Genomic DNA, 26,448 nt, shown 5'->3' on the forward strand with positions numbered 1-26,448 from the left:
CATAGCACTTTTCATTTCCCCATCAGACTGTTTTATTATTATCCTTAATCACGATAATCCGTATTCAGGCCATATATTCTGTACGAACGTAAAAACTGAAAATATCGACGTTAAGCACCTAACGGCACAGATTGTCAGTGGAGACTGAAAAGATTCGGCTAACGGGTAAAAGGGTAAGTTCCATGACATCACAGGAAACCAAAGATAAGACTTACACTGCATCCTGTCCTGCAGCAAAGATAAGACTTACACTGCATCCTGTCCTGCAGGGCCTACTCGCGCACTCAACACCAACGACGAACGTCAAGCGCTCTTATCTGATGGCAGCATCATAATATTACCAAAAGATCAAAGTCAATAAGAGATATCTATGATTATGTGAAGTTGCATGATGCACGGGATAATGAAATCTAACAGATTCGAACATAGACTTAGAAGAGCATTTAAAAAAGAATTGAGTATAGTTTTACTCTAAAGTTGTGATTATCTCATATCTGTCCCTCAATGCCTTTCGAATTTGATAATTGATTGATTGAAAGTTTTCTGGCATCTTGACATCTACGGTCATTGACGCCGATCATTTATTATATTCAAATTTGATAAGTAATAGAAAGAAGCTGAATGTGACTTTTACAAGAGTTAATTTACATTTCAATTTCTCTTTATGTTATCAATACACATCTCAAGAAAAACAGTTTCATACATACATATATACAGTCAATTTTATATATTCTAAACAACTGATATACAGTGGAACCTCTACATACGAATGTCCTAACATACGAATTTTCCAACATCTGAAGTAAAATTCGACCAAATTTCTGTCTCGACACCCGAAGTGTTGCTCCAACATACGAAGTAAACAATACGCGTACGCGTGGAATTTTCTCAAAAGCGTCAACCGTGGTTTGTTGTTGATGCCGCTAGACAGCAGCACATCGGAGGGACGCCAATCGAGCGTCACCTTGATCAGTCCTCTCATCTCGTGCGCATCGTGTGGTTATTCTCTATTCGCTCAGATATTAACAGTGTTTTTTATCTTCCTTTTTCACGTGTTGTTTTCCGTGTTTCGTAATCATGGGTCCTAAAAAGCTTAGTTTCGGTTCAGGAAGTAGTAGTAGTGGTGAAAAAAGGAAGTAGTCAATGCTTTCATTAGAATTAAAGCAAGAAATAATAGAAAAGCATGAGCGAGGTGTACGTGTTAGCGATCTGGCTAAACAATATGGCCGGAATACGTCTACGATCTCGACGATCATAAAACAGAAGGCAGCCATTAAAGCAGTGAAACCTTCGAAGGGGATCACGATTACTTCCAAACGTCGTAGCCCTACCCTTGAAGAGATGGAACGCCTTTTGTTAATATGGATCAAGGACAGGGAGATTGTTGGCGATACGATCACTGAAACGATCATTTAAGAGAAGGCCAGTGCTATCTACAGTGACTTGAAGGCAGCGGGCTTTGGGGTTGACGCGGGGGAGAGTTTAGCCGATTCTACAACGGAGGAATTCAAGGCGTCTCGAGGTTGGTTCGAGAAATTTAGGAAACGGACCGGGATTCACTCAGTTGTTCGGCATGGAGAAGCTTCGAGTTCGGACACCAAGGCTGCTAAAGACTTTGTTAAAAAGTTTGAAAGCATCATGGCGGAGGAAGGCTACGTAGAGCAGCAGGTGTTCAACTGTGATGAAACCAGTCTGTTTTGGAAAAAGATGCCTACTCGAACGTACATTACCGCCGAAGAGAAGAAAATGCCTGGACATAAGCCAATGAAGGATCGGTTGACTCTTGCGCTTTGTGCCAACACCAGCGGGGACTGCATTATTAAGCCTTTATTAGTTTACCATTCCGAAAACCCTAGGGCATTTAAAGCACATAGAATTAATAACCCCCTGCTACATGTTCTATGGCTTTCTAATTCTAAGGGTTGGGTTACTAGGCATACTTTTGCGGAATGGGTAAACATAGTTTTCAGCCCTGCTGTCAAGAAGTATCTTCAGGAGAGGAATTTGCCTTTGAAGTGCTTGCTTTGTTTGGACAATGCACCCGCTCACCCCCCCCCCCCCCCCCCCCCCCCCCGGACTCGAAGATATCATCGACAAATACAAATTCATCAAAGTGTTGTACCTTCTACTGAATACCACCCCTATCCTCCAGCCCATGGATAAGCAAGTCATCTCTGATTTTAAGAAGCTGTACACCAAGCACTTATTTAAGCAGTGCTTTAATGTCACGCAAAGCACCAACTTACCTTTGCGAGAATTTTGGAGGAGCCACTTTAATATCATGCACTGCTTAAAGATCATAGATCAGGCTTCGGAGGGAGTAACTCGTCGGACCCTGAATTCCGCTTGGAAGAAGCTTTGGCCTGATGCTGTTGCTCACAGAGATTTCGAAGGTTTTAGCCCCGAGAATGAACCTGTGCTTGCCGCCGAGGAAGACGTCAAAGAGATTGTATCCCTTGGCAAGTCCATGGGTCTGGATGTGGATGAAGATGACATCACCGAACTCGTCGATGAGCATCATGAAGAGCTCACCACCCAGGAACTCAAGGAGCTGCAAGTCATGCAGCATGAGGAGTTCCAAGCGCAGTTGAGTGAGTCGGAGGAAACTGAGGAAGTAGGCTAAATCTTACGTACGGCGGAAATAAGACAGATGTTGGCATATCATCAACACGTGGTTGATTTCATCAACACGTGGTTGATTTCATCGACAAGCATCACCCACAGACACTTCAGGTTTGCCGTGTAGTTGTGCAGTTCGATGATGTTTGTTTAACTCATTTTAGAAAAATCCTCAAAAGCCGTACCAAGCAACTTTCACTCGATAGTTTCTTTAAAAAATCTCTACTAAAACGGTCTAGTGATCATGATGAAAAGAAAGAAAGTGAAGCAAAGAAAGACCGAATCGAGTGAAAGTGATGAAAATTAAAAATAAGAAAAGAAAAAAATGTAAAAAAAATATATATAAAATTATAAAAATTAAAAAAAAAATTAGCTAAGTTAAGTTAAAGTTCACGTAGTGTAAGTTAGTGTAAGTTATCGTACACGTTATTGTACAAAGTCACCGTCCCTACCTCCTCGCTGATCTTCCATCTCCTCCTGCGTAGCAGTCCCTGCACCTGCGCTGGCCTTTCGCTAAGGTAAAGTGTTACATAAAAACCCCTTTTTTATTTATTATTTCTTTATTATTCTTTTTTTTAGATATTTATGTGTTACAGTATTATATTGTTTTAATGTTATGTGTAATTATGTGTAGCCAATTAATAAGGAGTTATTATGGGTTTTTAGGCTGAGGAACGAATTAAACAAATTACCGTGTATTCTTATGGGAATATTTGCTCCAACATACAATCGTTTTAACATACGAAGCAGTTTCTGGAATGAATTAAGATCGTATGTAGAGGTATCACTGTAAGTTTCTTCCCTTAGCTGTACTTTCTTTACCCATTTGGTTGCCATAATGGCGCGAAAGAGAATACTTACTAAGGGTTGCTAGATTATTTTCACAATTTTTCTCTCTAGTCTTCTTAGAATAAGCATACAATTTTCATAACAAATGGCATAGGTGTTATACCTCTAATTATTGCAATCATTCAGGTGTCCCTTCTCTTTTGTAATTATGTTCATGGTTGTTTCAGGGAATAATCTACTGAAGTTTAAGTTGAATAAAGCTTGGGTAGCAGCAGCCAAGTCTTTTAATGTCACAGCAATTTATTCAACTTTAACTATGGAGAAACTATTGAAGCCTGCCCGTTTGGATCTGGACCCTGGCTTCCCTTCTGCAGCAAAGGAATGGCGGTATTGGCACAAGACATTTTCTATCTTTATTCAAGAATGTGGTGAAAGGGCACCAAATAAACTAAGGACATTCGTGAACTATGTCAGTCATGATGTGTATGAATACATTGAGGAGTGTGTGGATTATCATACTGCCCTTTCCATATTGGAAAAGTTATATGTTAAGATACTAATGAAATATTCACCAGACATTTACTTGCTACTCGCCAACAAAAGGCAGGGGAAACTTTGGATGAGTTTCAGAGAGAATTGCATAAATTAGGCAAGGACTGTAATTTAAAGTCAGTTAGTGCAGAACAATACAGAGAGGAGTTAATCAGGAATGTTTTTATAAATGGCCTGGCCTCACCTATGATTCGGCAACGTCGTCTCGAAAATAAAACTCTAGACTTACAAGCAGCTTATGACCAGGCTTACTCTCTAGACCTAGCCCAACATAATGCTAGTTTTTACAGTCACATGCTTCCTCATGTTGGGCATACTGCTGCTGTGATTACATTGGATCATGCACTTATTACAGATGATCACGTGAAGAGTGGACCAACGTCTGAGAGCTGTGAGGTAACTGCTGGAACTCAAGTATAAGCGACTACTCTGTCCATGAAGAGAAAGTGCTTTTTGTGTGAAGGTCGCTATCATATTCGTGCACACTGTCCAGCTCGGGATTCCATTTGCAATAAATGTGGCAAAAAGGGGCACTTTGCAAAAGCGTGCCTGTCTAAATCTGCATATTGAGGTAAATCTACAACAGCTAAAGTATTTGATCCCTCACAGTCCTCTGTTCTTGCGGCTAATGCTGGTACCTCTTTTCCTCAGAGCCTCTATCACGCAACTACCTCGACAACAATTAAAGGACGGAAGTTGACAGCCCTTGTCGACTCGTGCAGTGATGACAGTTATATAGATGAAGATGTAGCATGGGAATTGAATCTACCAATACATCCCACTGATTAAGACGTTGCTTTAGCACAGAAATCTTTGCATGCAAGCTCTCCAGGTTATGTCAATGTAGACTTGACTCTTCATCTTAATGGAGAAACTTATCCATCCACACATCTAGCAGTAATGAAGGATTTATGTTCAGGAGTATTACTTGGCCAGGAGTTCCAAGAGCAGCATCATAAAGTGAATATTGAATATGGTGGGCCAAAACCAGCGCTCAACTTATCTGGTGCTAACCCCTACTGTTCGTTGGCAGCCGCTGCTGTGAATGAGCCTTCTATCTTCCATCATTTGTTACCTAATTGTAAGCCTATTGTCACTAAATCAAGACATTACTGTAAAGATGACAAAGAATTCATTGAAGATGAGACTAGTCGTCTCTTGCCTGAGGGTGTTATTGAGGATAGCATATCACCATGGAGAGCTCAAGTTGTGGTGGTTAAGGATTCCTTTAATCGGCATAAGAAAAAGATGTGTGTTGATTATTCGCAAACTATAAATCTGTATACAGAACTGGATGTTTATCCATTACCAAGGATTGACACCATGGTTAATGAACCCTCAACATATTGCGTCTTTTCGAATTTTGACTTGGAAAGCGCTTACTACCAAGTCCCACTAAAGGAATCAGACAAGAAGTATACAGCTTTTGTAGCCAACGAACACCTGTAACAGTTCTGTAGAGTACCTTTCGGAATTACCAATGGAGTTGCAGCCTTCCAACGAACTATGGATAAGTTGGTGAAAGAAGAAAACTTAAAGGTGCTTTCCCATATTTGGACAATATCACTATTGCTGGATACACTCAAGAACATGATCAGAACGTGCAGCGCTTTCTTGAGGTCATCTACAAGAGGAACCTAATTCTCAATGCTACTAAAACTATTAAATCTGTGTGTACCATTAATATTCTTGGCTATTGTGTGGGCAATGGTGTAATAAAGCCGGACATGGAAAGACTCCGGCCTCTACAAGAACTACCACCTCCCACTAGTCAAGGATCTTTAAAGAGGGCAATGGGTATGTATGCTTATTACGCTAAATGGATACAGAACTTTTCAGCTAAGATTCAACCACTGGCAAGAGGAAAGAAATTTCCTTTAGATGAAGAAGCTTTGCAGGCTTTCGAACTACTCAAACAAGAACTTGAAGGAGCAACACTACACTCTGTGGATGAAAATCTGCCTTTTGAGGTCGAATGTGATGCCTCGGAAGTAGCAGTCTCAGCAGTACTCAACCAGAATGGCAGGCCTGTGGCCTTCATGTCTAGGACTTTACAAGGAAGTGAAGTTCACTATCACATCGTAGAGAAGGAAGCCATGGCTATCGTGGAGGCTGTACGTAAGTGGAGTCATTTTTTTGCTAGACAACACATTGATCTCGTTACAGACCAACGTTCTGTGGCCTTCATGTTTGATAACAGGAAACGCACTAAAGTTAAGAATAATAAGATCCAGGAATGGCGGATGGAACTCGCAGCCTTCAGTTATACGGAACATTATCGACCCGGTAAAGAGAATGTGGTTCCTGATGCCTTCACCCGAGCTTTTTGCGGTTCCATGGTTTCTACGTCATCTACCCTCACTGAACTACATGGGAATCTGTACCATCCAGGGGTGACTCGCTTGTTGCACTTTGTGAGATCGAAAAATCTTCCCTTTTCCACTGAGGACGTTAAGAAGGTCTGTGCTTCTTGCAGGATATGTGCAGAATTGAAACCAAGATTCTACAAATTCCAAGAAGGAACACTCATCAAGGCGACACAACCAATGGAGAGAATAAGCATTGACTTTAAAGGACCAGTTCTGACGGCCTCACGCAACCCATATCTACTTATTGTGGTTGATGAATATTCTTGTTTTCCTTTCGCTTTTCCGTGTCGCAACATGAACACAACTACAGTGATTAAGTGCTTAGAACAAATATTCAGCCTGTGTGGGATGCCTCAGTATATACATTCGGATCAAGGAACCTCATTCATGTCCAGGGAGCTCAAAACCTATCTCGCACAAAAGGGAGTTGCAACAAGTCGGACTACCCCTTTTCATCCAATTGGTAATGGGCAAGTGGAGCGGCTCAGTAGTACTGTATGGAAGACAATCCACCTGGCACTCAGGTCTCGAAATCTTCCCGATCAGCACTGGGAATTAGTACTCACTGATGTGATACATTCACTTAGATCCCTTCTGTTGACAGCAACTAATGTCACACCCCATGAACGCTTTTTTGGATTTCCTCGCCGCTCATCCTCGGGGAGCTCTCTTCCTTCGTGGCTTATGTCGTCAGGACCGGTATTATTGAGGAAGTTTGTCAGAACAAGTAAAAATTAATCCCTAGTGGATGAAGTTGAACTATTATCTGCTAGCCCAACATATGCTAACATCAGACATCACAGCGGACGAGAGTCAACGCTTTCCTTACGTGACTTGGCCCCATGCCCTAGGGATAATTCTGTTTCTGAAAATCAAGAACTACCTTCTGTTTCATTGTCACCAGAGGCCATACCATCTCAATCTCCAGTGTCACCCACGACAACCCATCAAGAGTTTCCAGAAGGTATGGGACTTCACCCAGAAGCTGAAATTAGAACAGAGGCTGCATCGCCTCCAGTACGTAGATCAACCCGGGTGTCAAGGGCTCCGAACCGATATGGGTGGGATTAATTACTTATGAAGTGATGTAACCAATTTCATATCTAGAGGGGAAGAATGTTATAATATTGTTTTGTCCTTTTGCTCTTTCATATCTCACTCTGAACTGTTTGTCTGGTGATCTTTTCATTCAGAGCAACTTATCAAGTAATTCTCTGTTTCTTTTGTATTTCCTTTGGTTATTCCATTTGTATCTATTTGGTCTAATTAGATTTACTTTGAGGATCTAACATAGTCATTGCTAATTATGTTCATGGTTGTTTCAGGGAATAATCTACTGAAGTTTCAGTAGAATAAAGCTTGGGTAGCAGCAGCCAAGTCTTTTAATGTCACAACAATTATTATTATCATTACTTGCTAAGCTACAACCCTAGTAAGAAAAGCAAGATGCTATAAGATCAAGGGCTCCAACAAGGAAAATAGCCCAGTGAGGAGAGGAAACAAGGAAACAAATCAAGTACATATAAAGCAATGAATAGATATCTTAAGGTCAGTAACAAGTTGAAACATTTAAATAGGACTGTCATATATAAACTACGAAGATAAACTTATGTTAGCATTTTCAACATAAGAAAATGCATTCGATGCAAGTTTGAACTTTTGAAGTTACAATGATTCAAGTACCTGATCAGGAAGATAACTCCACAGATGGAATAAAACTTCTAGAATACAGTGTAGTATTGAGCCTCACGATGGAGATGGCAAGAACGTTAGCATTAACTGCATACCCAGTATTACGTACAGATTCAACAGATATCTTGTACCTCAAGGCAGACAAGCACCAGGTTTAAGGTTGTGGAAACCTTGGTATGAGGAAAAGACTTCTGAATGAAAAATTAGCTTCCTCTTCCAAGCTAATGTCAATACTATTCTTAACTCCAGTAGGAATCTGATAATAATTTTCCCTCTACACTTTGTTGGGTGTGAAAATCACTGAATGGTTATAGTTATAGGGTTTGCAGCCTCCTACCCAGTATTGCAATAGTGAAATAGAAAAAAAAATGCTACAGAATAAGATACATACATACTTAGTGTTTCTCCAGGACATAAGACCAAAATCAAAAGAAGGATAAGCATGGCATGGAAAGCTTTTGGTATACAAAGAAATTATGAAATTTAAAATGAATTTCTCTAGGAAAAAGTATTTAATCAGATGCATCAGAATCCTGGAGCCTTACTAAAGCCTTAGAATATAAGCTAGTTACAAATCAAAGAGCTATGGAAAGAGTTATAATTGGAATAACACCAAAAGACAGAAAAAGAGCAATATGGACTTGAGTGTAAACTAAAGTAGAAGATATTCTAACAACATGAAAGAAAAAGAAATGGACATGGGCAAGACATATAATAAGAAAGTCTAAGATTTTCAGTGATCAATCTATTCTGATCTTTAAAAATTCTCTGCTTCAAGATAGAAGAAGAGACTAGCTGACGTCACACGGTGAAATCTTCCGAAGACTGTACAGAGAGTGTGCGTTTTTTTGTTTATATAATTGTTTTCACATAATTTCTACTTGTTCTATCCTAAACTTATCTTTTCAAATGCATATTAGTTATGGAGGAAAAATAAAACAAAACCCTGTATGAATTTACTCCTTTGTTGATTTATCAAATCTTTATTATCGCCTTTCTATTGAATACTACTGCATTACTTCTTTTCCATTTTCTTCAAAGCTTATGTACCGATATTCTGTTTTCTCTTGGAATTTATCATCTTTATTTTGAAATATATTCTACAACGAACCAAACAACAACAACGACAAAAATCATTATATCCTCTTCTTCAGTATGTATAATCTACTTCCTAAAACAATCAAAAGTATCTGACAAAATATTACATCCTGATTTCAACTCATCAATGTGAAATTTTACTTGAAAATATTCCATCTCTCAAGGGTTTTCAAAAAATTGTTTTGAAGGTCTATATAAAATGTTTCTCTTTTGATATGCAATCCAATCTTCACCTCTTTCATCTAAATCGGCTGAGCTTATAGCTGGATACTTACTTCTAAACTACGCTATCTTCTTCGTCTTCCCCACCGTTGCCCCTACATTAAGGGGTCGGTTGCCTGGTGTACCCTCTCCAATGTCTTCTATCAAAAGCATCGTCTTCTGTCAAACCCCTTCTCTCCATATCATCCTTCACTACATTAAGGGGTTGGTTGACTGATGCACCCTCTCCAATGTCTTCTATCAAAAGCATAGTCTTTTGTCAAATCTCTTCTCTCCATATCATCCTTCACTACATTAAGGGGTCGGTTGCCTGATGCACTTTCTCCAATGTCTTCTATCAAAAGCATAGTCTTCTGTCAAATCTCTTCTCTCCATATCATCCTTCACTACATTAAGGGGTCGGTTGCCTGATGCACCCTCTCCAATGCCTTCTATTAAAAGCATCGCCTTCTGTTAAATCTGTTCTCTCCATATCATCCTTCACTACATCACGGGGTCGGTTGCCTGATGCGCTCTCTCCAATGCCTTCTATCATAGGCATCGTCTTCCACCAAACCTCTTCTTTCCATATCATCCTTCACCTTATCTCGCCATCTAATTTTCTGCCTCCCTCTTGATCTTCTCCCCCTAACAGGTTCTTCCCAAGCCCACCTCAATCCTTTCCCACCACCCATCCTCAAAACTTATATGCTATTAGCCCTCCCAAATAAATTTAAAGCCTCATTCTATATCATAGTTTCAGGCGATACTTCCATTGCATCGCCATGTTCTGTCTCATTGGTTACACGCAAAAGACGCTCTATAAAATAGGAAGCTATGCATAGCTTAAAATATAATTTTTGAACAGCATATGACCAGCTGGATGAGTCACTTCTATATCTAAGACTTTCTGTTGTGGTACATACATTAATATCATCACTGTAACAGACATTCAGACTTTGACTCGTAACACTACTACTGTATTTCTACCTCAAATAACCCTGTACTGTTCTTAAATGTTCTGTTAAGAAAAATAATGAAACAAAACAGAGTACCCACAAACTTATTTTGGGGAGTGAGCGGTTAGGAACTAGTGTTGGCTCCCATGTGCCCAACGTGTCTCAACATAAGATATGCCTTGATGGGTTCAATAAGGGCTTAATCTGTTAAACGTCTTCCTTACATAAGTCCGTTTTGTGTAGGTTGATACGCTGGCCCTGAAGCAGGATGTAGATAGGACAATATTTCTTTGGTATTTTCTCCTAGTTATAAAATCAAGATGCTATAGGCTCAAGAACTCCAACAGGGAAAAATAGCCCAGTGAGGAAAGGAAGCAAGGAAATAAATAAACCACAAGAGAGGAATAAACAATCAAAATAAAACATTTCAAGAACAGTAACAACATTACATTAGACTCTTCACCTATAATCTATAAAATCTTCAATAAAAAACAAGAGGAAGAGAAATAAGATAGAATAACGTGCCCGAGTGTACCCTCAACAAAGAGATCTCTAATCCAAGACAGTGGAAGGCCATGGTACAGAGGCTATGGCACTACCCAAGACTAGAGAACAATGGTTTGATTTTGGATTCTCTGTTCTAGACGGGTATGCTATTCACTCTACATTATCATATTATTATTATTACTTGCTAAGCTACAACATAGTCAATTCTTTTTAGTGAGGCAGATTTGCACCGACTCGCAGGGGTGCCCTTTTAGCTCAGAAAAGTTTCCTGATCGCTGTTTGGTTGGACAAGATGACTCTAACCAATCCAATCACCGATCAGGAAACTTTTCCGAGCTAAAAGGGCACCGCTGTGAGTCAGTGCAAATGCGACTCATTAAAAAAATTTGAGTATAGTTGGAAAAGCAGGATGCTATAAGCCCTACAAGGACTCCAGCAAGGAAAATAGTCCAGTAAGGAGAAGAAATATCAAATTAAGAAACTGTCAGGAAGTTCATATCCAAAGAGATCCATGTCATACTGTAGGTACTGGTAAATCTGTCTTCTTAGGGTTGTTGGGACTTGTCGGTAGTATCTGAAATCAAAGATAGCACTTGAAGAGTACTTGAAAATTACAGCAGATTTTAAGTCAGCGTAAAACGGCTAAGTCAGCACTGTAAGATCAAATTGTAAATGACTTAAAAAGTATTTCTTAATCTGTGGGTTAAGCTATGAGCCTCCTTACAGTATCCAAATAATAACTATGGGGTTGGCGATTAGTTTTAGTAATTGAAATGCTATCATGAAAGTATCTGACTCAAAAATAAAAGAAAAAGAAAAAGAAATTGTACTTGTCAGTGTCAAGTCTTTTTATTTTTTTTTAAATTTTGCAGTCTAACCCACACTGTTGAAAAAAAAACGTATTTTAATCGTAAATTCTCCTTTAAAATATACTGTTCTCGGCCATATTTAGCAAAATACAGGCGACCGTAATTTAAATCCTACTTTGTTATTATCTTTCACAGGTTGGTGACCATAATATCACTCGTTTACGTCAAAATATCCGTTTTTAAAACGGTAAATGGCTAGCAAATTTTAAAGTCTACCTTACTTCAAATGTCACATTCAATTCCCCAACAATCATTGACTTCATTCATCCACCTAGTAACCTTTCTCACCATGCTTCACTGAACATACATTGACAGTACAACATATTTACAGCCTTGCATAAAACACAAAAGCTTAGACCCCTTTTCCATGAAGAAATAGTGTTGAAAACTTACTCAAAACCGGCGTTTATTTCATCAACACTCTTCCTTATCTGGTTCTTGGAAATTTGAGGGTTTGATGGAATGCCAAGTTTCTTGAAGACGTATTCCAAATCTTCTGATAAAGTCTCCACTTTTGTGATGTAGTCATAATCAAAATAACATGGACAGCAGTCTTCGTAATAAGGTTTCCTGTCGAAATATGGGTTAGGATTAGGAGAGAGAGAGAGAGAGAGAGAGAGAGAGAGAGAGAGAGAGAGAGAGAGAGAGAGAGAGAGAGAGAGAGAGTCACTATACTGTACTTTAAAAACAAACAGTAATGAAAGCTTCAAGCTATAGTCCAGTGATCTCGGAGGGGTGTCGATCTTAATTACAAGTGGACGTGCCCTTATTTGTGTGGAACAAAAAGAAAGAAGAAGAATATATTTCACGTACTCATACATCCCTAATCATAAATAGCTTTACGAACCAGTGATCATCCGCTGTCCCTTCTTCATATGTTTTTAGAGCAAATTTCAGGAACAGTACAAACGTAACCTTTGGTTTCAGAACATGGTGCAATTTCTCATACACCTCTGTTGAGTATCTGCAAGTACAACAGAAATAAACAATTGCAAGACCTTTTGTACTCATTCATTAAAGATGTGATGGAAAATATACTAGAATACTAAATCTATTAAGGATACATTGACTGGATTCATCAAAGGATAGCCAGATCCTTGTTAGTGACTATCTAACTAAGGCAAGTGATCCCTGCCGGCCCATACTACAAGGATACATTTATTGCGGAAAAAATAAATGGAACCTACTGTAGTCCTCTCGCTTGATATATGGCAGGGCTTCAACGAAATACTGTTTCAGAAATACACTTTAGTCGCTGGAAAAAAATCATGAGGTAGGAAATATACTGGGATAAAGTCCGGCAGAGTGACCGTTTTCTTGGTGTAAACGAGTCTCATATAGACAGGGGCTGTGATACAATACTAAACTAACCAAAATTCAATACATTTCTCTCCGACTGTGGGTCATAATTTCCCTTCACGTAAGGAGTACATTTTGGATACCACACAATTCTACTATATATACAGTACAGCAATGTATAATTTACGATTTACTAATACCATTCTTTTATGAATGCCTTACAGTATTTGGTTTTAATGGGATACAAACAGACGGATGGTATTACAACACACAGACACCTAAATGATGAATACTTTCACAAGGTTACTTACAAAACGGTGGGGTCAATTGGTGCTTTCAAACCAACTTTAAGGTGTGTGTCAGGGGGCACCATATTGTTGGCAAGGAGAGCAGGAATCCAGAATCGATGGAACCTATCATGCCAGTACATTCCATCTCGCCGCTAATGAAAAAAGAAAGCCACATTTTTTTTACACGGGATGAAAATACTGTAAAATCAAATTAACATGATCAATATGTGCTTAATCGTAACCACAAGTCACCAAGTAGTTTAGTACTGTCACTACACCATTGGCAATGTAACCCATTGCTGTCCATAGGAGCCTCACAAGGTCTATTGCAAGTTTCTCACTGTTGCTGAATAGGATTGTTACCCTCCGACCATGAATTGCTGTTAGAGGAGTTTTTATGTCAACAGCTTAGGATTTATTTTTCTATGAAACAGAACAGAAGGCAATTAAAAAAAAATTGTCACAAGTCATCAAACATTTATGTAAGTTAGATTATGTATGCAATGGTAATACAATACACGACTTTACTGAAGGCACAAAGACGCTTTGTGACCTCGATACTCCGAGTTGCTTAATCAACAGTAGCCAAGAGTTGTGTCTGGTTGGCGCCATTACTGCTGATTCTCATCTTAATTTGTTGGACAGAAACTTACGGTCTATTAAATTTCTTATTCCTGATCTAGATATTAATCTCTGGCACCGTCGTTCAATTAGTTCATTATGTATGTTGCATAAGATTTTTCACAACTCTGACCATCCTTTACATTCAGATCTCCCTGGACAATTCTATCCTGTTCGTAATACTAGGCAGGCAGTTAATTCTAATAGCCAGGCCTTCTCCATCACGAGGCTCAATACTACGCAGTACTCTAGAAGTTTTATTTCAGCTGTGACCAAGTTGTGGAATGATCTTCCTAATCGGGTAGTTGAATCAGTAGAACTTCAAAAGTTCAAAGTTGGAGCAAATGCTTTTTTGTTGACCAGGCAGACATAGTTTTTTTATAGTTTATTTATGACATATTTGTTTTTGATGTTGTTGATAGTTTATTATATGACATGTCTGTTTTGACGTTTCTTATTTTAGAATGATTTATTGTTAATTTGTTCTCTTCATTTATTTATTTCCTTATTTCCTTTCCTCACTGAGTTATTTTTCCCTGTTGGAGCCCCTGGGCTTATAGCATCTTGCTTTTCCAACTAGGGTTGTAGCTTGGATAGTAATAATAATAATAATAATAATAATTTGCTGAGTAGTTATATTAGCTTCCCACAGGGCATGAAGTGGAGAGGACACCATGGAGGGCCTAGCAACTGGGGCAGTTAGGCGATGGCAGGCCCCCAGAACAGGACCATTGTGGGTGCCACGAACCCACCGGGCAAGCCTTAAGGAGATTCAAACCAATGAACAATTTAGTTTGTAACACCATCTCTAAAGGCATAGGCCGATCCCGGACTCGTCGGGTTTTATAACATCTATAATATAATCTCGCCCATAATTACCTTTTTTGGACTCTCCCTCTGTGTTCCTCTCTATTGCCAGACCCTTAGTGGATAAAACTACTTTTTAACATTATCTGTGTATTTAGAATGAACACTTGGGAGATTTAGCTTTTTTATTTCTTCATTCCGATGTATAGTGACTTTCAACATTCCAGTGAATTGCTTCGCTAAATTACATTTTATTTAATTGTGCTCCTTAATTATGTGAAAGATATTTACTGTTAATTAAATTTTCGAGAAAAATAAAAACAGATTCACCTCTGTCATTTAACCCCGTTTCCCATTATCTAATCACTTAAATATTTTTGCCGCCACTTATACCAGGCCACGATACAAATTGATCTCCCTTCTATTATTATTATTACTAGCCAAGCTACAACCATGGTTGGAAAAGCAGGATGCTATTAGACCAAGGGAAGAAAACAAGGAAATAAATAAAATATATGAAAAGTAATGAACTATTAAAATAAAGTACTTTAAGAACAGTAACAACATTAAAACGAATCTTTCATATAAAAACAATGAAAATACTTATGTCAGCCTGTTCAACATAAATAAAACATTTGCTGCAAGTTTGAACTTTGGAAGTCTTACCGATTCAACTACCCAATTAGGAAGATCATTCCACAACTTGGTAAGTTTTACTGATTCAACTACCCAATAAGGAAGATCATTCCACATCTTGGTCACAGCTGGAATAAAACTTCTAGAATACTGTGTTGTATTGAGCCTCATGATAAAGAAGGCCTTACTGCTATAATTAACTTCATACCTAGTATTATGAACAGGATGGTATTGTCTGGGAAGATCTGAATGTAAAGGATGGTCAAAATAAGGAAAAATCTTATGCAACATGTATAATGAAGTAATTCAACGACAATGCCAGAGATTTACCTAGACCAGGAATAAGAAATTTAATAGACCGTAAGTTCCTGTCCAAGAAATTAAGATGAGAATCAGCAGCTGAAGACCAAGACAGAGAACAATACTCGAAGCAAGGTAGAATGAAAGAATAAAAACACTTCTTCAGAATAGATTGATCACCAAAAATCTTACAAGACTTTCTCAATAAGCCAAGTTTTTGTGCAATTGAAGAAGACCAAGACCTAATGTGTTTCTCAAAAGTAAATTTGCTGTCAAGAATCACTCCTAAAATTCTTGAAGAAGACCGAGACCTAATGTATTTCTCAAAAGTAAATTTGCTGTCAAGAATCACTCCTAAAATTCTAAGAGCAATACAGTGTTAAAGAAACATTATTAATGCTGAGGAGCCACTGTCCTTGACCTGTTTACAATCATACTTTTAGTTTTGCTAGGATTTAACTTCATGTCCCATAAGTTGCACCATGCATTAATTTTAGCTAGATCTCTATTTATGGATTCGGCAACTCCAGATCTATATTTAGGAGACGTAATTGATGCAAAGAGAGAAGCAGCATCTGCATATGCAACAAGCTTATTTTCTATGCCAAACCACATGTCATGTGTAAATATTAGAAAAAGTAATGGTCCAAGAACATTACCCTGAGGAACACTAGATATCACATTCCTATACTCACTATTGTGCCCATCAACAACTACTCTTTGCGACCTACTAAAATTCAATAATAATGCTAAGAAAAGACCCACCCACTCCCAATTGTTTGAGCTTGAAAACAAGGGTCTCATGATCAACACGTCAAGGGCAGCACTAAAATGAAGGCCAATCATACAAATTTCTTGACCACAATCAAGGGATTTCTGTACAGCATTGGAGATTATAAGAAGGGCATCACATGCTCCAAGGGCTACGAAAGCCAAATTGCAAACTAGGGAACTAATGGAGTTAATGGATGAATTATTCACGAAAAACATAAAACGTAATTCTGAAATTGTTGACTAAGTTACTGAAACATAAATGAAAGTTTTAACATAGTTTGATTTAAAATCAGACTGAATTACTGTACAGTACCTATAATACCTTAGCTACTCAATGATATCCATATAGTATCCATATGCATAGGCTATCTACAGTCGCTGCATAGATTCCGTGAAAAAAAAGCCCCACATTTGATGATGCCATATCCAATCACATTGCTTCTCGCGATGACAGCTTGAAATTTGTATGGAGATGTAATTTGAAATTTGTATGGGGATGTAATGTGAAGGCTGCTAACTTGGGAGACATGATTGGCTAAGAGTTCATCGGGGGGAGGGGGGGGCTTTTTTTTTTCCTCAGGAATCTTTGTGGCGACTACACACCATTCTAATGGTTTGCTTTTCTTCATAAGATAAGAAATTTAATAACTTCCTAAGGTACAAATGACACTCTCCTTCTTGTAGTTTGAAGAAAACTGTTTTGAATCCCCCTCAAGTCTCATCCTGACCTATCTTGTGATCCATATTTCCCTGCACAAAACCAACCATTTAAACATCCAGGAATAATTAATCAAATAATTAATCCCCCAACTGAATGCTACCTTTTGAAGATTAGATTAGAGAGTTTTCCATGGTAGTTACTTCATGTTTCATTGAATATATCTCTCATTCTGACTTCAGAAAGGAATGCTGTCTTGTCTTCATAAATTGGCAAATAATTAGAATTGCAACAATCACACTCCGACTATATCAAAAAAAGGAATAGATATCATAGGAAGTTATGAGGTTCTGTCACGGACCAATGCATTCATAATGTCTGCTTTTAGTATAAAGCTCCTGCCACTGAGCAAGGAGAGTCATACTATTCATTCGTGCAGGTCTTTGCTTGCTTAAGAAAAATTAATGGACGTGGGGAACCCACGTATTCACCTCCTGAGGGGAGAGACACGGTGCTGGGTATGTTCAGTTATGCCCCATGACCCAGTAAGACCTGGCTAGAGTTACCCTGATCTAAGATGGTGTCAAGGTCCATTAAAAACTTTATATCCCAGATAGTGGATAGGAAGGACTCTCTTACGGCGAGTACCTCATCTCGTGCACAAGCCTCCTGTTGAGATACTATCGCTAGAGTTATTGGGTCCTTTGATTGGCCAGACAGTACTACATTGGACCCCTCTCTCGTTATGGCTTATTTTCCCTTAGCTTACACATACACAGAATAGTCGGGCTTTTTCTTTATACATTCCCCTCTGCCCTCATACACTTGACAACACCGAGATTACCAAACAATTCTTCTTTACTCAAGAGATTAACTACTGCACTATAATTGTTCATTGGCTACTTTCTTCTTGGTGAAGGTAGAAGAGACTATTTAGCTATAAGCAGCTCTTCTAGGAGAAGGACCCTATAAAATCAAACTATTGTTCTCAACCCATGGGTAGCGCCATAGCCTCTGTACCATGGCCTTCCACGGTCTTGGATTAGACTTCTATTGCTTGGGGATACACTCGAGCACACTATTCTATCTCATTTCTCCTCCTCTTCCTCTTGTGTTTTTGAAGTTTTTTTTATAGTATATATGTGAAGAATCTACTTGAATATTGTTACTGTTCTTGAAATATCTTATTTTGGTTGATTACTCTCTTGTAGTTTATATATTTCATTGTTACCTTTCCTCACTGGACTATTTTTCCCTGTTGGAAAACCAAGATGCTTATAGCATCTTGGTTTTCTAACTAGGCCAGGTATATAGCCTAGCTTGTAATAATAATAATAATAATAATAATAATAATAATAATAATAATAATAATAATAATAATAATAATAATAATAATAATAACAATAATAAAGTGCTAGTCGACCTACCTCATGTTCCTTCACTTCAGCACTGTGTCTGTACTGATTCATAAGGCGCCCATTATTGTACACATTACGAAAGGCTGACACCAGTCTCGTTAGAGGATGCCTCGGGAGAAAAAGTGATTTTTAGTTTATAGTAATTGTTCAGGTAAATTTTATTGGATTCATGAATATTTGGTCGAAGGACCTGACACTGCGGCAGTTAGGTTATGAGGCTCAACAAAATGGAGGAGAAAGAGAGTTAGGAGTGATTGGATAGTAAGATAGAGATTATGAAAAAAGTATACGAGACAGAGAACAATGGTTGCAAAGTGAAACTGATGGGATATGCAACCGTTTTACTATAAGATAACAGAGACTAGATGGTAGGGTGAAAGAAAAGAAAAACTGAGTAGAAAGCTAATCAGTGAACAGTCTGTAACAATATGTGAATGTTGTGGTCAGGAATCCGTATGTAATCAGTGTATGAATATTGTTGGTACGCTGTCTAAGTTTGTAAATGATATCTGTTGTTTATGTTTGGGTAAGTCACGTGACCACACAGTCTTCCGCATTCTCCCCCGCTCTACACATGTTGGCTCGGCAATGCTGTATAACTTGCTGTTTAACTTGTATAATAAACTAAGGTTAATTACCCTCAGCTTATCGATCAGAACCCATAACATGGTGTCAGGAGTGGTTCTTATCTACATATAAGCTGGATTAAAGAAGAAATGAGGGTAAGTGACAACTTACAAGTTACAGACCAGTTTGTTGATGTCCTAGGCTACGACTTTTGCCGACGTGCATAATTTTTCCCAGTGGGATAAGTTTTTTTTTTTTTCTCATCATAATTAAGGTAGTTTTGTACCATAAAGATGAATGTACAGCTAACTCCACCGAGTCCTATGGACTTTAGTGCAAGTACTAATGTAGCCCTCAAATGGAAGAAATTTAAAGAAGCTTTTATTAACTATGAAATTGCCACAGGCTTAGATAATGAAGCTGACAGACGAAGGGTAGCAACATTTTTGCATGTTATAGGAGAATTAGGGGTTGAAAAATATAATACACTGTCTTGGGATGCAGATGGAGATAAATATAAGATAGATATAGTATTAAGGAAATTTGATGCAAAATGCAGTCCCAGATCAAATATAATCATGGAAAGATACAAATTTCTCAAGCGGAAACAAGAATCTAATGAAAGTTGTGACCAATTCATAACTCAGTTAAGAATTCTATGCAAAATGTTATTTTCCTTAGTAAAATAAATTTTTGAATATACTTACCTGATGATCATGTAGCTGTCAACTCTGTTGCCCGACAGAAATCTAAGGTCGGGATACGCCAGCGATCGCTATACAGGTGGGGGTGTACACAACAGCGCCATTTGTGAGCAGGTACTCAAGTACTTCTTGTCAACAAGAACTCAATTTTCTCCTCGGTCCACTGGTTCTCTATGGGGAGGAAGGGAGGGTCCTTAAATTCATGATCATCGGGTAAGTATATTCAAAAATTTATTTTACTAAGGAAAATAACATTTTTCAATATTAATCTTACCCGATGATCATGTAGCTGATTCACACCCAGGGTGGTGGGTGGAGACCAGCATACATGTTAACATTAGAAGCTAAGTATCCCGTATCTTATTTTAGCAGTTATTCAAAATAACAAACATAAAATAAATAAGTACCTGGTAAGGAAGTCGACTTGAACCATTACTCTGCCTTTTTAAGTACGTCTTCCTTACTGAGCCTAGCGATCCTCTTAGGATGCTGAGCGACTCCTAGGTGCTGAAGTATGAAGGGCTGCAACCCATACTAAAGGACCTCATCACAACCTCTAATCTAGGCGCTTCTCAAGAAAGAATTTGACCACCCGCCAAATCAACCAGGATGCGGAAGGCTTCTTAGCCTTCCGGACAACCCAAAAATATTTCAAGAGAAAGATTAAAAAGGTTCTGGAATTAGGGAATTGTAGTGGTGGAGCCCCCACCACTACTGCACTCGTTGCTACGAATGGTCCCAGAGTGTAGCAGTTCTCGTAAAGAGACTGGACATTCTTAAGATAAAAGACGCGAACACTGATTAGCTTTTCCAAAAGGTTGCATCGAATATATTTTGCAGAGATCTATTTTGTTTAAAGGTCACGGAAGTTGTGACAGCTCTAACTTCGTGTGTCCTTACCTTCAGCCAAGCTTGGTCTTCCTCATTCAGAAGGGAATGAGCTTCTCGTATTAACAGTCTGAAAATAATAGGATAAAGAATTCTCTGACATAGGCAAAGATGAATTCTTAACTGAACACCATAAAGCTTCAGACGGGCCTCGTAAAGGTTTTTAAAATAGAACTTAAGAGCTCTTACAGGACATAATACTCTTTCTAGTTCATTTCCAACCATACGATAAGTTTGGAATATCGAACGATATTGGTCAAGGCCGAGAAGGCAGCTCGTGTTTGGCTAGAAAACCAAGATGTAGAACATGTAGCCGTTTCGGATGAAAATCCGATGTTCTTGCTGAAGGCATGAATCTCACTGACTCTTTTAGCTGTGGTTAAGCATATCAGGAAAAGAGTCTTAAAGGTGAGATCTTTCAGGGAGGCTGATTGAAGTGGTTCGAACCTGTCTAACATAAGGAATCTTAGAACCACGTCTAAATTCCAACCAGGTGTAACCAAACGACGCTCCTTCGTGGTCTCAAAAGACATAAAGAGGTCCTGTAGATCTTTATTGTTGGAAAGATCTAAGCCTCTGTGACGGAAGACTGATGCCAACATGCTTCTGTAACCCTTGAAAGTGGGAGCTGAAAGAGATCGCTCTTTCCTCAGATATAAGAGGAAGTCAGCTATTTGAGTTACAGAGGTACTGGTCGAGGATACGGATACTGACTTGCACCAGTTTCGGAAGATTTCCCACTTCGATTGGTAGACTCTAAGGGTGGATGTTCTCCTTGCTCTAACAATCGCTCTGGTTGCCTCCTTCGAAAAACCTCTAGTTCTCGAGAGTCTTTCGATACTCTGAAGGCAGTGAGACGAAGAGCGTGGAGGCCTTGGAGTACCTTCTTACGCGTGGCAGACGTAGCAGGTCCACCCTTAGGGGAAGAGTTCTGGGAACGTCTACTAGCCATCGAAGTACCTCGGTAAGTTATTCTCTCGCGGGCCAGAGGGAAGCAACTAGTGTCAACTTTGTCCCATCGTGAGAGGCGAACTTCTGCAGTACCTTGTTGACAATCTAGAACGGAGGGAATGCATATAGATCTAGATGAGACTAATCTAGTACAAAGGCATCTAAAAGAACCACTGCTGGGTCCGGGATAGGTGAGCAAAGTATTGAGAGCCTCTTGGACATCGAGGTTGCGAAGAGATCTATGGTTGGCTGGCCCCAGGTGACCCAAAGTCTCTTGCATACATCTTTGTGGAGGGTCCAATATGTTGGAATTATTGTCCCTTCCTACTGAGACAATCTGCTAAGACATTCAAGTTGCCTTGGAAGAAACTTGTTACTTGTGAAAAGTCTAGACCTGTTGAACAGGAGAGGAGGTCACTAGCGAACTTGCACCATGTCAGAGAGTAGGTCCCTCCTTGCTAGGAGATGAACATCAAAGCAGGGAGTTGTCCGTGTTCACCTCCACTACTTTGCCTTGAAGGAGAGACCTGAAGCTTTTCCAGGTCAGACGTACTGCCAGAAGCTTCTTGCAGTTAAAATGCATTGTCCTTTGACTCGAGTTCCATAATCCCGAGCATTCCCTACCGCCTAAGGTCGCACCCCAGCCTACGTCCGATGCGTCTGAGAAGAGAACGTGGTTGGGAGTCTGAACAGTCAGGGGAAGACCCTATAAAAGGTTGATAAAGTCCTTTCATCAAGTTAGACCAGACTTATCTTCCGGAAACCGGGATCGAGACCGCTTCTAGCTTCTTGTCCTTTTCCAGTGAAGAGCTAGATGAAACCGAAGAGGACGGAGGTGTAGTCTTCCAAGTGACACCAATTGAACCATGGATGACAGTGTCCTAACCAGACTCATCCACAGCCTGACAGGGCCGTATTCCTTCTTCAGCATCTTCTGGATGGATAGCAGGGCTGGGGGTTGATCGTCTTGTTCAGCCATGTCCTCATGAGAGGGTTCCTCATCCGAAACTGATGAGGAAACGGCAACGGAGTGGGCAACGTCTGACTCGCTGAATCCGGTCGCACTGGTGGATGCGTGACGGAGCCGGACACAAGATCATGGTACTGCTGCACAGTCTGTGAACTGTCAACCATGGGGATGCGAGGAAGTACAGCGACAACCCGAAACTGTCTAGACTGTCTGGGTAGTGCAGACAACCCCTTATCGGGTTGCTGAGGTTGCCGCACTGCGTCACAACAAGTCACCTCTGCTGGTTGTTGAACGTCTTCCCAGTGACCCACTGAACGTCCACAACCACCTCCGAGAGTAGCTTAACGTCAACGTGCGACTGGCAACCCACACTGGGTCGCACCGGTGGAGGAACCATCTCAACTGGCGGACGTGAGTAGGAAAACCTCAGCGTCAACAGGGCGAACAACCAACCGGTAGGAAGGTCGTTGGCAAGAAGGTTCTTCTCCGTAAAAAATCCTCTATCAAGGACTAAGCTTGGACTGCATGTCTTGCAACAAAGCCCAAGGTCTATGGGAGCAGGTGTGGCAACAGACGGGGTTAGCGACTGAAGCGGAACCATTTACCCTCCCTGGAAGCATGTTATGCTTTAATTAAAGTCCATAGGAGGCTAAGCAGCTTAAGGCTCCTCTCCAAATGACAGAGTCCTCAAGGGAATATCAGAAGGAGGGAGAACAGCACTTTCTCATCTACAGGAACCATGTCCGAGAAAAGCTAGGTTATCTCAGTGAGGGTTTCACTGGTGCAAAAGCAGCAGACCAGAAGGCAACGTTATGAAACTGCTTGACAGTCTGTGAACTGTCAAAAACTGAACTGTCAACCACAACAGGAGCGTGAGGACATACAGCACTGGTGTATTAGAAGCAGACCAGAAGGCAACGTCATGTAACTGTTTGACAGTCTGTGAGTTGGCAACAACCAAAGTTGTGTGGGGAAGCCTCAACTCCTGACTGACTAGTTTGCTGCGGGCGAGTGGCGGTAACCACAGTGTGTTGCGGAGGCTGACACACCGTGTCAAAACACGGCAGCTTGTGGTAGCTCACGCACGGCAACGGAGTGCTCCGTGTGTCTGTGGGAGTCATCATACATCTGGCAGGGTTGACTGTGCATGGGTGGAGGAGCTCTCACAACAAGAGTGAGGGATCAGGAAGCCATGCCGGGCGCACAACCGTGGTAGGCTGTAGGCCCACGGGTGCATCGTCAACCTTCTCCGCAGTCGGAGTGTGGGAGCTGGCAACAACAAAAGCGGAGTGCTGGTGCGTGGGAGGGACTGCCGTGGGTTGCGGAGCATGCCGTATGGGATGCGGAGCATGCCGCATGGGTTGCGGAGCATGCCGCATTGTGTCAAAACACGGCAGCTCTACAGCACCTTCCCACTGCTGATGCGGTAGCTCACGCATGTCAATGGAGGGTGCAGCATGAACATGCGTCTGGCAGGGTCGACTGCGCATCGGAGGTGGAGCTCTCACAGGTGGAGTGTGGGAGCAGGCAGCCGCAGTATCTGCTGAGCGCACAACCGTGGCAGGTTGTAGATTAACAGGTGCATTGTCAACCTTCTCAGCACGATACTCCTGCATGAAGGAGCAAGCTGAGACTGTATAGTCTGCAGCATGGACCACTAGGGTCTATGAAAGACGGCAACAAACGGAGCTACTGTCCGTTGTGACTGAGGGTCTAAAACAGCTGGTGCGGCAACAGACGGAGTTACTGCCTGTTGCGGTACCACCTTGCCTCTCTTGGGAGGTGTGCAGTCGTCGGATGACTGGAGCGAGTCCGAACTGACCCAGTGGCTACACCTAGGCCGTTGGACTTGCGCGGAAGGGACCGACTTGCACTTACAAGCTGCAAGATTTGGTCTATGGTTTCTGCGAGAAACCTCTTCCGCAGACGAGGAATAAATGGGCTCTCTCGTCTTTGTGTGGGTGGGGTGATCACGTCGGCAACGTGTGTAGATACACCCGAAACCACGGAGGGAAACGTCTGTTCGTCGATCAAGGCCTGTGGAACCCATAAGTCGTTCGACATTACTTCTCCCCTGGGCTTGGGAGCTTGTAAGAGGTATCGGACTAGGTGAACAACTGGCACGAACAGACGAACCCTCGAACGCAACACTGTAACACTTTGCGCATATCACTTTATCACTTTTGATTTTCTGTTTGCACTTATTTCACTGAACTCGAAACTTTAAGTGATTTGTACCTGAAACACGCAATCCTATCCTTCATTAAAAGGTAGTAATTGCGAGAACAGTTTTACAATGTAACAGAAAAACATAATGAAAGATAAAGAATTCAGTGGCTGGAAAAGAGACTAAACACTAGATCAAATAAACTACGTTTAAAATCTCTCACCGCAAAAAGCCTGGGAACAAGAATAAAACTCTAGAAATGTTTTACCTTCTTCCCCTATAGCGACTAGGGAGAAGAGTAAAAAAAACGAGAACAACGTTACCCGCTTGAACGAAACGTTTATTCTCCTCTCTCTCCCTCCGTCTCTATCTCTCTCTCTCTCTCTCTTGACTTAGAACCTGAGAGATGAGCCCAATTATATATTGTTAAAACATATTATTTGTTAAAGGAAAAAAAAAACTGAAAGGTTTCCCAAATAAAAAGTTCCTTTATTAGAATTAAAACCATTTAAGCTAAGAAAGAATGAACGAAACGCTAGAATCGGTTTACTCTTACTGCAACGTGAAACCGTGAAATACTCTCTCTCTATCGTAACGATAGAGCGCATGTTGAACGTTCTGAACGTCAACAACTGCGGAGACTAAACTAAACGTTAGTTCATCTTTGAAAACAGTACGAGACTATCAAAGAAATTCTTTCAAAAACATTAAAATTAAAAAAGCATAAATTCTTAAAAGGAAATACGATATGACGGGCTCAATGTTAATTAACTTCGGTTCCAAGTAAGGACCGCCTACTATTAGGAAAGGTCGCATATAAACAAACATAAAAATTAATTTTTATAAGTTTATAATAAATGGAAAGTTAATCGAAGAGGCCTATAAATGGCGGAGAGATATAAAATAAATGTTAAGCAAAATTACCAAAAACCTAAACACACTTCCGTCTAAGGGAAGGGTCGGTCATTTAAAAGTGAAAGAGAGTCCATACTCTCTTCGTCACCAACACTTCCGTCTAAGGGAAGGGTCGGCCATTAAAAAGTGAAAGAGAGTCCATACTCTCTTCGACACCATAATTAAATCTATCCAAAACGAGTTCAAGTTTTGAAATGAAGATAAAACCCCTGCATAGCGAAAGCTCAAAACTGGAATAGTGTACTTCACCAAAAAGTTGTGAAAACAAATCCAGTTAGGGACGGCGTATTTAGTAGGTCTTGCCTGTGGCACGACAGAGGAAAAATTGAGTTCTTGTTGACAAGAAGTACTTGAGTACCTGCTCACAGATGGCGCTGTTGTGTACACCCCCACCTGTATAGCGATCGCTGGCGTATCCCGACCTTAGATTTCTGTCAGGCAACAGAGTTGACAGCTACATGATCATCGGGTAAGATTAATATTGAAAAACTTGCAATTATGATAATGAAGAAGAAATGATCAGGGATCAATTCATCCTCAATTTACATGATGATAAGGCTAGGGAGAAATTACTGGATCATGTGCAGATGGATACAAAGCCAATGACCTTGGAAAGGGCTGTGAATTTTGTAAAAAATTATGAAATGCAAATTCAGCAAAAGCAGCAGATGACTAGTAGCAATACTGAAGAAGAGGAAGTTAATGTCGTGTGGAAGAAGAAAAATAAGTACACAAATCCTCAAATTAAGCCTAAGTACAATTGTGCCAAGGAAATAAAAGATTGCAGGTATTGTGGCAGGACTCATAAAATTAGGATGTGCCCAGCAT

At 40.2% G+C, this 26,448-nt stretch overlaps 1 protein-coding gene across 2 annotated transcripts in view; it reads right to left on the reverse strand.

The window, feature by feature from the left end:
- The window catches only part of LOC137629502 (carbohydrate sulfotransferase 14-like), a 52,872-nt gene that overhangs the window by 21,348 nt on the left and 5,076 nt on the right, over window positions 1–26,448 (reverse strand). The window contains exons 3-7 of one of the 2 annotated variants that reach the window (XM_068360855.1): window positions 18,468–18,567; window positions 13,266–13,396; window positions 12,503–12,619; window positions 12,049–12,225; window positions 9,169–11,360 (exon numbers count right to left, since the gene is read on the reverse strand). In XM_068360855.1, the coding sequence (XP_068216956.1) occupies window positions 11,255–11,360; window positions 12,049–12,225; window positions 12,503–12,619; window positions 13,266–13,396; window positions 18,468–18,567 (631 nt within the window). In that variant the 3' untranslated portion in view covers window positions 9,169–11,254. Of the gene's footprint in view, window positions 1–9,168; window positions 11,361–12,048; window positions 12,226–12,502; window positions 12,620–13,265; window positions 13,397–18,467; window positions 18,568–26,448 lie in introns of those variants that run through there. The other variant, XM_068360856.1, reaches the window with a different exon arrangement.

This window comes from Palaemon carinicauda, chromosome 37, assembly GCF_036898095.1.
Source record: "Palaemon carinicauda isolate YSFRI2023 chromosome 37, ASM3689809v2, whole genome shotgun sequence".
Classification (NCBI taxonomy): domain Eukaryota; kingdom Metazoa; phylum Arthropoda; class Malacostraca; order Decapoda; family Palaemonidae; genus Palaemon; species Palaemon carinicauda.